The sequence below is a fragment of the Sinocyclocheilus grahami genome, unplaced genomic scaffold, assembly GCF_001515645.1.
Source record: "Sinocyclocheilus grahami isolate Dianchi unplaced genomic scaffold, SAMN03320097.WGS_v1.1 scaffold686.1, whole genome shotgun sequence".
NCBI lineage: Eukaryota > Metazoa > Chordata > Actinopteri > Cypriniformes > Cyprinidae > Sinocyclocheilus > Sinocyclocheilus grahami.
The window spans coordinates 362,371-372,642 of NW_015505865.1; the positions used below are offsets into that span (position 1 = coordinate 362,371).

At 37.3% G+C, this 10,272-nt stretch overlaps 1 protein-coding gene across 1 annotated transcript in view; it reads right to left on the minus strand.

Annotated features, from left to right (window-relative positions):
- Window positions 1-791, minus strand: part of LOC107559448 (stanniocalcin-like) — a 15,564-nt gene extending 14,773 nt beyond the window's left edge. Inside the window, exon 1 of the mRNA XM_016243279.1 lies at window positions 562-791. Coding sequence (XP_016098765.1) covers window positions 562-676 — 115 coding nt within the window. The 5' untranslated portion in view covers window positions 677-791. The remainder of the gene's footprint in view (window positions 1-561) is intronic.
- Between the last annotated feature and the right edge of the window lie 9,481 nt (window positions 792-10,272).

Consider the following 10,272-nt stretch of genomic DNA (forward strand, 5'->3'; position numbering starts at 1 on the left):
TGACTGTTGTTGTAAATAATCATTTTATTCTGAACTGACTTGCCTAAGGTTAAATGACAATAATGCAATTTATACTTTTTTACTTACAAGGAACGTGTATGTAAAAATGTATGTATTGCCTTGTTAAATATACATTTTCTATTCAATTCTAAGGTAATTATAATTTATTTGATTTGATTTATTTTACAATTTTACATTAAAAGTATTGTCTTTAAAATACCCTATACTATTTTCACGGTATGTGGTAAGGTAACCAATGAACAGGTTTTTACTCTAGCATTTTCTCCCCAATAGAAACTCCTGCTTTTGAGGCTCATTCGCATTCATTCATCGCGCTCAATGCATCAAAACAAGCTCATCATGAGCTATGATGAGTCCCTCATATGCAGGTCAAAGGATGAACAAGATGCATCTGTCATAGATCAGGTCAATAGATGCATTGGATGAGAGCTCATCATAGATATATGACAGCTCTCATATGATCTACCCTCCACCAAGCGAACCCAATGCATGCGTGTCAGCACACAACCGGCTCATTATTCCCGAACGCTTCCTACTTACAGGGGCTGTTGTGGGAGAAGCGTGCTCTCCTGGGCGAGTAGGATTCGTTCTGATCCAGTTCATACGCGGAGGCGATGAGCACTGCGAGCAGCAAAAGTCCGGTCCTTAGCGGCATCTCTCACTAAATGACACTGGGGCTTTTATGAAGGGCAATAAAACAGGATTCCTTTTATATCTCGCGCGCTGTACGGTACGTGTTCTCGGCGACTTCGTTGAGGAAATGCGTGTGATGTGGGCAGTATCATAAAGGCTCTGTCTGTCCGGCTGATCTCTTCAGCGATTTCGTCTTCCAGCCGCGTGCATGACAGGAGCGCAGGTCGCCCTTTATATGTGCCCGAGCATCACGAGCTCGCCGCTCAGCCCAATCACATCACAGCAGGCGCTCCAACACAGCCTCAGCACAAACTTTCATTCATTGATCCGTAGCATTTAAATTGGCTTCTCATATGGCGTAAAGTTTGCTGTTCTATTTGACTTGGGAAAGGTGATTGGGAAAACACTCACGTCCGCGCACTGTTGTCATTTACAAATACGCACGTCCACTTCAAAGAGCGCGTGGCATATTTGATCCTTCATAACGTCTCAACAGAGCTCATGTGCGCTTCAGTTCAACTTTACCCTACTAAGAAAGAAAAAGAGCTAAAACCAGCAACCAGACAACAAACCAGCAGGGCATTTATTCTTTAGCACGCGTAATGTGACACTGAACTCCGTTCGTGAATAATCGCCCAATCAGCACAGTCCTGTTTAAGTGAGACATCTGCTCACTTTTAGCCTTGAAGAAAGGAAAAAAGCAGTATTTTATTCTGAACACCCTTTAATTCCTAAAGGGACGGGCAATACATGAGCGTCTTGTTGTGACTGATGCCGAAGCAGGTTGTCACACTTTTTACTAAATATTTCTCAGAGTAGGTTTAGTTGTGAATTTTTGTATAGGCACATAACTTGATTTCTTGCTACATACAAAATTGTCATTATGATTGTCCAGGTAATGTTTATTTAGCAAATGCCGACCCTTTGTGTCCAGCATGACCCTATATGGGGTAAGTTGTCACATAGGGAACCTGCCATTAAACAGCCTGTCCAGGCTTTTCAGCACTATTTAAACAGCAAAACTACAATATGAAACATAAAACAGCTGGGGAAAAAAAATACAGGAAAAATGTAGACATTGTACAAAATATGAAACTATTGTTTTGGCCAGTAATTGAATTAAATGAAATTCAAAGCCTTGTCTTGAGAACACGTTTCATTTTAATTTGATTTTTTTGGTTAAAATCAACCTTCATTATATAGACTAACCCCATCTTAACATATTCAATGTGTAAACCTGATTTTCTGTTATGTTTATTGACATTTCACATTTCCTTTAACCCAAACACAACACAATAAAATGTAAAATTCATACTTTACACCAAACCCCACTTTTGCTGACTTTTCTTTTGACAAAGCCCTCAGGTTGAAGCCTTTAAACAACTCTTTTTTTATACCATCACCAGTTATTTCATCAGCCCTTAAAAAACATTCTTGACTTCCTGAGTAACATAAAGTGCAACATCTGAACACTTTTCCCATCTGTGAGAGTGGTGTACATTCAGCAGGTGTTTCCAAGTGAAAACACCATCAATGGATTGTGAGTCATTAATGGATTTGTGCCTCCAACCCCCTACTTACAGGTCACCACATCCTCTGCAATGCCATCAGATGAATCAGAAGGTCTTATCTACTATTTTGCCTTGGTAAAACTGTTCAACATTAGCACAGTGAAAGCACCATAATGGGTCAAATCACATCATTGCAGTGTACCTATTCAAAATGAACCAGTGGTTTTGATATATTACACATTTTGAAGAGCTCTTAACATCTAAAGAACATTTCTTTAAACATTTGTTTCCCTAGTGATGATTATAAACAATGCAACCTTAAAGGGTTAGTTCACCCAAAAATGAAAATTAGACTGTGTTTTACTCACCCCCGATGCATCCTAGGTGTATATGACTTTCTTCTTTCAGACGAATCCAGTCCGAGTTATATTAAAAATTGTCTTTGATCTTTCAAGCTGTTTAATGGCAGTCAGCAGGTGTTGCATTGCTTCTGTCCAAAAGACGTAAAATAAAAAGCACCTTTCCATAAAAAAAGTGTCTCACACGGCTCCGGGGGGTGAACAAAGGCCTCCTGTAGCGAATCGATGCGTTTTTGTAAGAAAAATATCCATATTCAAAACGTAATAATCACTTGAATCTAGCTTGCGTCAGCAGTTGTACACAGAAGCAGTTCCGGGAGCATGACGTATGAGGTCAGCGTTGCGCATGCGCCGGTGAGTCTCGTGAAAACCAACATTTGTTTACAGGATCAAAAGAAGCAAAGTTTCCTTACTTTAGGAAAGGAAAACCAGTCTCCTCTTGGCTTATATCAAAATCCTCCGACATTCTTCTTTACAAATCCTCGTTTTGTACTTCTAATTAGTGACCGTTGTTTTGTTTCGATCTCTCCGCGTTCGTCACTTCTGAGCGGCGCATGCGCAAAGCTGACCTCATACGTCATCCCCCCGTAACTGCTTCCATTTTACAATAGTGAGCGCAAGCTAGATTCAAGTGATTATTAAGTTTTGAATATGGATATTTTTCGTACAAAAACACATCGATTCGCTACAGGAGGCCTTTGTTCACCCCCCAGAGCCGTATGAGACACTTTTTTTTGTGGAAAGGTGCTTTTTATTTAACTTCTTTTGGACTGAAGCAATGCAACACCCGCTGCAACAATAGAGCTTGAAAGATCAAAGACAATTTTTAATATAACTCCAACTGGATTCGTCTGAAAGAAGAAAGTCATATACACCTAGGATGCATCGGGGGTGAGTAAAACGCAGCCTAATTTTCATTTTTGGGTGAACTAACCCTTGAACTTGCTATAATACAAGTGAAACCCTGTCAGGAACTTTAAGACTGTTAGGGAATTAACTCTTTTGTTTTCCCAACTATTTAGCGGTTTCACCGGTAATGGTGAAAAATACAAATTGGAGTTGAAGAGTGGAGGGAAAGGTCAACCTCTTTTCATTTAGGGCATTCAGATGTAGACGAAAGCAAATAAAGAAGAGCTCTGAGACTTGAGGTTCACTAATTTTAAGAAATTGTTAGGTTGTAGTATTAGACTTCCGCTCTTTACAGATTCCATTAAATTGGAAAGATTGCTCTCGAGCTTCTTTTCACTTTAATATCTGGAAAAAGCTTTTTAAATGATGTTTTTAAAACCTTTACCGTTCAGGGGTTTGATTTGTAGACATTTTAATGGTAGGTCTGTAGCCTTATTTACTGCAGTAACTTTACACTTGAACTGAAACTAATATATTGCTCTTCTCAACTTCTAGTGACCTGCTTCATTTGTCAAGTATATTGCTAGCTTTACAAAAACACACACAGCATAAAATCAAGCAGATCTTGTGTCTGCCACTCCAGGAAGATTAATTCTTGTATTCTCTCAGCAACTTATACTTGTCTTTATAAGCTTTGGTCAATAGACGCCAGTATGATCTCAAACTGTGATTGTGCCAGCCTGTTAGTAACTGAGCAACTACAGAACGCTAGAATTCCTTACAAAATTTTGTTTAATAGAATTTTTTGTTATCACCAAGGTGAAGAAAGCATTTCGACAAACAGGATGGAGTATGATAACAGGGGTGCCAGTTCAGTCACACATCACACCAGTCAATCAATGCCTCTCTGCATGTGTGCACTAGACCCATGCCAAAGCAAATTACTTTTAGATTACATTAGTACTTGCTGTTCTCATATGAAGGACCTGTAGTTCTGAAAGACCATGTTTTTGTGCAACCTTACATGTTATCCAGTGTTTGCATAATGATGCAGGTGTATAGCAAGCTATATACACGTAATTACAAACAATGTATCAAGAATGCATTCAGAAACAAGTTCACAGAGTTCCAAGAGTCGCATTTCAGACCGTTTCAAAAACCTTTTGTCACCAGGGAGCCCTTTTATAAAATGGGGTTTTTCTTTTTGTCTGCTTTCATACTAAATGCAACCATATTTCTTTAGTGGATTTTGACTGTTACTAAGAAATTCATTCTGTGCAAATGTAGAAAGACAAAATTCACCCCAGCAAAAAATGAAGAAAATGGTATTATAAAATCCAATTTTCTGCAAGAGTGACTCACGCAGTGTTTAGACTGTGGCAAGGATTTCAATCCAGCTGTTCTGGGAAAGTTATCAGAATTATTATTATCATTAAAATGGCTCCTTGGGGGCACATTCAACAATCTGAGAAAAAAAAAATATATATATATATTTTTGATATATTTTTACCTTCGAGAGCACTGTTTGGCTGTTCTCATAACAAGCATACACATATTCTGAGCATTATAAGGAGTGTGATTCTCAAAACTTTTCTCAACTTTTTGGGTTTTTGTCCCGATTTGATTTTTTATCCATAGGCATCCCATAGAAAGACAAGGATATATGGTGTGTAGCAATGTGTTTCTTATGCCCTTCTCTCAGCTTAGCTTTGCCATCTTCAACTATCAACTAACTTTTGTCATGGTTGTAATGCTTTACACCATGTCGTTTATTTTGAACAAAAAAAGTAGAACATCTAAGCCAGATTGTACCTTTTCATTCATTTGAGGGAGTACCCAGAAAAGGGCTAAAGATTCAACAGCTGCACTCACATATGGATTGAATTCATCCTTGGCTAGTTACAGAGGTAAGTCAAATTCAGGTGGTCTTGCACCCCAAATGAATGTAAACCATTGGGAATAGTGATATATCAGGCAAATGATGTCTCCTCCTATGAGTGGTTAATCAGGGACGTGTTACTATGAGAAATAGAAACATCTGGATGTTGGACATGAGGAATTGTAAACCTTTCGTCATTGTGAAGTCACTAATCTACTGCGCTCAGCTCTCAGGAGTGTGTATGTGGGAAAGAGAAAGGAGGCAGGGGGTTTGGATGTGTGTATGCTGGGCAAGGGTTCAAAGATAGGGCATGATGGCAACCAAAAGTGAGCATTCTGCTTTGGCCTGATTCCACACATGGCATATTTGCATTGCTTTGCATGAAAGCAGTTTAACTGATTCTAAGATTACTCTCCATTTGCATCCTGTCCTTTCTGCCACGAGGTCAGCTGCAACCCTGCATTTGCTCCTACGGCATCATGAGGCCTGTATGTCCATGAATTACAAGCTCTGGGTTTTGCTTAATAAATGGTTGGACATAAACAGATTTATGTAGGATAACAGTATCAGCAAATAGTAGAGACTATACTATACTATACTATACTATACTATATATAAAAACTATAATATGTTTAGAAAGATGGAGTGCACTTCTGGTGCAAAAATAAGATCTACTGTAAATGTGCAGTTGTGAAACTGATCTGGCCCTTAAAATAATTTTTTTTGTTGTAACTTCAGGTTGTCAGTATGGCTCTGTAATAACTGGGTACATAATGACATTGATATGAAGAAATGGTAATATGAATAATCACTTACAGTGAGTAAAAAGTTTGCACATGAATGTACAGTATATATGTATATGAGTGTATGTGTGTGTGTGTGACCCTGGGCTACAAAACCAGTCATAAGGGTCAATTTTTTTTAATTGAATTTTATACACAATCTGAAAGCTGAGTAAATAAGCTTTCTATTGATGAGTGGTTTGTTATGATAGGACAATATTTGGCCGAGATACAACTATTTGAAAACCTGGAATCTGAGGGTGCAACAAAAAAAAGTTTTGATATATTTACAGTAGGAAATTTACAAAATATCTTCACGGAACACGATCTTTACTTAATATCCTAATGATTTTTGGCATAAAAGAAAAATTAATAATTTTGACCCATACAATGTTTTTTTGGCTATTGCTAAAAATATACCCAAGCGACTTAAGACTGCTTTTGTGGTCCAGAGTCACACACACACACACACACACACACACACACACACACACACACACACACACACACACACACACACACCTGTATATATATATATATATACATACGTCATATTTGGTCAATTTTTCAGTTCATCATTCCAAGTAAGCATTCAAACCTATTGGTTTTTATCATTTTAGCAAACCAACTGCACTGTCTTAAGTTCTCCTCACAAACTTCATTTGGTAAAGTGTGTTGTATCATCAGTTCAGATCTAAGAATGAGCCTATTTGTGTCCTGCTGTTCCTTGACTGTCCACTAGAGGGTCTTTGTGGAATGTGCATTGTGCCTGCATTAAAGCTGGATGAGAGGTTGCATAGACTGTAAAGAGTAACACTTTTTTTCTTACTTTAGCATCCTTTTGTGGCTCATCAGTTTAGTGAAACTCCCATTTTGTAAGCTTTTTAAAGGACAGTTTACTTCCCAAATGTTGTAGAAGAGCAGCAATACATCCCCAAATCTTCTTTTAACTTCAGGCATTTCGGTTTTCCAGCAGACGTCTATAGGAACGCTGGCCCAAAGAAAGTCACAATCTAGTGGATGCCAAGAGCATTAAATCTTCAGTGTTGACTTTTAGGTCAATAAAGTAAGAAGCAGGTTGGGAACGTGCGGATGGAGGTTTAATAGTCTATATATTTCCATAAAACAAGCGCTGCATGAATCATTTAGTGTAAGTATATTACAGTGTGCTGAAGCATATCATTGCATTTTTGGCCTGGCAAAGAGGTTGGCTCATTTATGACGGAGATATATTCATTTGTACATGTACTGCCTTATAACAGTGGCGTTTTCTTCCTTATTTCCATGAAAGCATTGCGATGTTCAATGCCATCATGACATATTCATGAAAATTAAGTCTCAAGTGAGAATACAATGGTACATGAATGATAAATCAGAAGAAAAAAAAAAACTAAACTATAATGGGAACTTATTCTAAGAATTCTTATTCTAATAAATATAATTGACAATCTAGTCTTGTATGAATGATAGATTCTAGAGTGCAATTCAAGTTTGAAATCTGAGCTGTTGTTTTCATCATTTTAGATTTTTAGATTTCTAAACTTGGATATAACCTCACAAAGAAAATATCAGTAAGCAATTTTTTTTACACTAAAGTCATGTTAACACACAGTATATAATTTACATATTAACATAGTAAAATGAAGAGAAGAGGATGTATAGAGAAGATGTACTGTATAAAGAAAGATGTCAGAAGCATCTTTCTCTATACATGGCCATTTAAAAATTTTCATATAGTCTGACAAAATCAATTTATACTGCAAATATTTGTATTATTCATTATATTATATTACTTCATAATTCATCATCAGATGTGTGCTATTACCAACTGGCTTTCAAAAGCATGAAATAGATTTATATTTCATTCTTCCTTTGACATAACTCAGGATTAAACTTTCTTCTCTTCCAGAATCCAAATTTAACCTGTCAAAAAAAAAGAAAAGAAGTTATCTAGCAGAATGTCCCGTCACTAATGCAGAATGACAAAAAAGTGCATAAATAGTGCACTATAAAAGTTGTTTTCCCCCCCACAAATGCGAATGTAGCAACATTTGCGGAGCTTAAAAAAATAATAAATAATAAAGGTTTAGTTATGGAAATACAAAAGTGCAGCGTTAAGCCTGCAAGCATCACACTAAAGCAAAGTTTACACTGGCATTAACTAGTTGAGTGAATATAAAATGTCGTCTCAGAGATGAGCAAATGTTCTACCACACACGTCAACCAATGACATATCATCACATTGTCTTACTTATCAAAACAGTAAGATGTTGGATACAAATATCACAGTGAATGTAAAACAGTTGTGGTTCTGTTGACATGGCCACAGTCCAGTGGATCTGTACAGGTCTCTGGCACATTGTCACAACCAATCAGCACATCAAACCTTTTAGAATCTTGTTTCAGACCCTCCGATATTTACACATTTACCACAAAAGCCACCACTCCCAAAGTCACACACTCAAGCTCTGGTGTCCAAACAAGCCATCCTCTCATTCTCTTCTCTGCTCTCCAGGCAGATGTGAGTGGTATCAGTGATACTGTCTACACTGGATGTGGTGCAACGCGATGCAATTCAAAGTTGTAAAGACACTTTTTTTGCTATGTAGCGACTGTGAATTTGGTGCAAGAGGAACTGGGAGAGTGACTTTATTGCATCAAGAGATTTTTCACTTTGCTCACAGCTGATTGGTTCAATTTTGGTTTGAGATCTCTTGAGATCCAGAACATACTCTGCGCCGAAGCAGATTAGCCATGGAGCGTAAGCTCCTACGTCGATCGGCAGAAGTCTTCATGGTGCTTAAAATTCAGTAAACTGAAAAATACCTGGCTAGCCACCTAAACGGTTTTTATGGCATAGGAAAAAGTCAGAATTGCAAGATCAAAAAGTCACAATTACTTTATTGATTTACTTTTTATTCTGTGGCAGAAACAAGCTTCCAGATAAGCTTGCATCACAACCTCTGTAACAAATCTAGATCAAATTATTATTATTGGCAAACTCAATGGTTCTCTGAGAAATCTAATTCTGGGATGTGAATGTGAATATCTGTGATTGCCAATATTGTCAATATTATTGCTTCTCCTCATAGCCACATCTGTAAACCCATGTGAAGTTTTTTAAATATGTTTTTATAAAAAATTCCAATAAAAATAAAAGTGTGAATTAAAAAAGCATATGTCATACATGATGCATGCAAGCACAGCACATGACCTTCTGTAACACCCACATGTAGAAAACACATACTCTCACCCCTGTAACAAACAGAGATTTGAAAACTAGCCCCGTTCAAATACGGCTGATGGAGGATGTTAAATTCAATTGGATCTTACATGCATGACTCACTGAATGCACCTGCATGTACAGAAGGCATTAGACGATCTCTGACTCTCCTGTAGCACGTCTGAGGCGGTGAACCAGTGTTAACCCTCAGCAGATATAACATCCTAAACGTATTAACCCAGCATTATCTCAATCACAGAGGAAACCACTCACACAATTGCCAGAACTTATCTGATCCACCAGGCCTGATGTATTTGCCAATATTTCGGATAATCGCTTTATGACTAATCAAGTTAATGAATAAGAGAAAAGGGATATCGCCAGCTCATTGTTTCAGAACCACAGGCATTCAGAAGCTGAGCAGCCACAGCTTTGATCTGTTTAGGTTCTTACTTCTACAGCTCTACGGTGCACAGTATGATGGGGCATAGCTTTTTACGTTTTAGTATGAGCAAAGTAGTATATGAAACTGAAGTGACCTTTACTGATTTCTGGCTTCTACATTAAACATCGTGGGAGGTCAGCTTGACGCACAGCCATGACGCATATCCCCGTCACTGACAGAAGAAGCGGTCCAACATACAACATGGAGTCTGACAGGTGCATATCGAGAAACACTGTTTTCAACACTGATAATAATAAGAAATATTTCTTGAGCAGCAAATCAGCATAATTAGAATGATTTCTGAAGGATCATGTGAGACTGAAGACTGGAGTAATTATACTGAAAATTCAGCTTTGCTTCACAGGAATAAATTACATTCTAAAATATATTCAAATAGACAAAAGTTATTTTAAATTGTTATAATATTTTACAATATGACTTGATTTACTGTATTTTTAAATCAAATGAATGCGGACCTGATGACCATAAGATGCTTCTTATAAAATATTATACAACTTATATATATATATATATATATATATATATATATATATATATATATATATATAT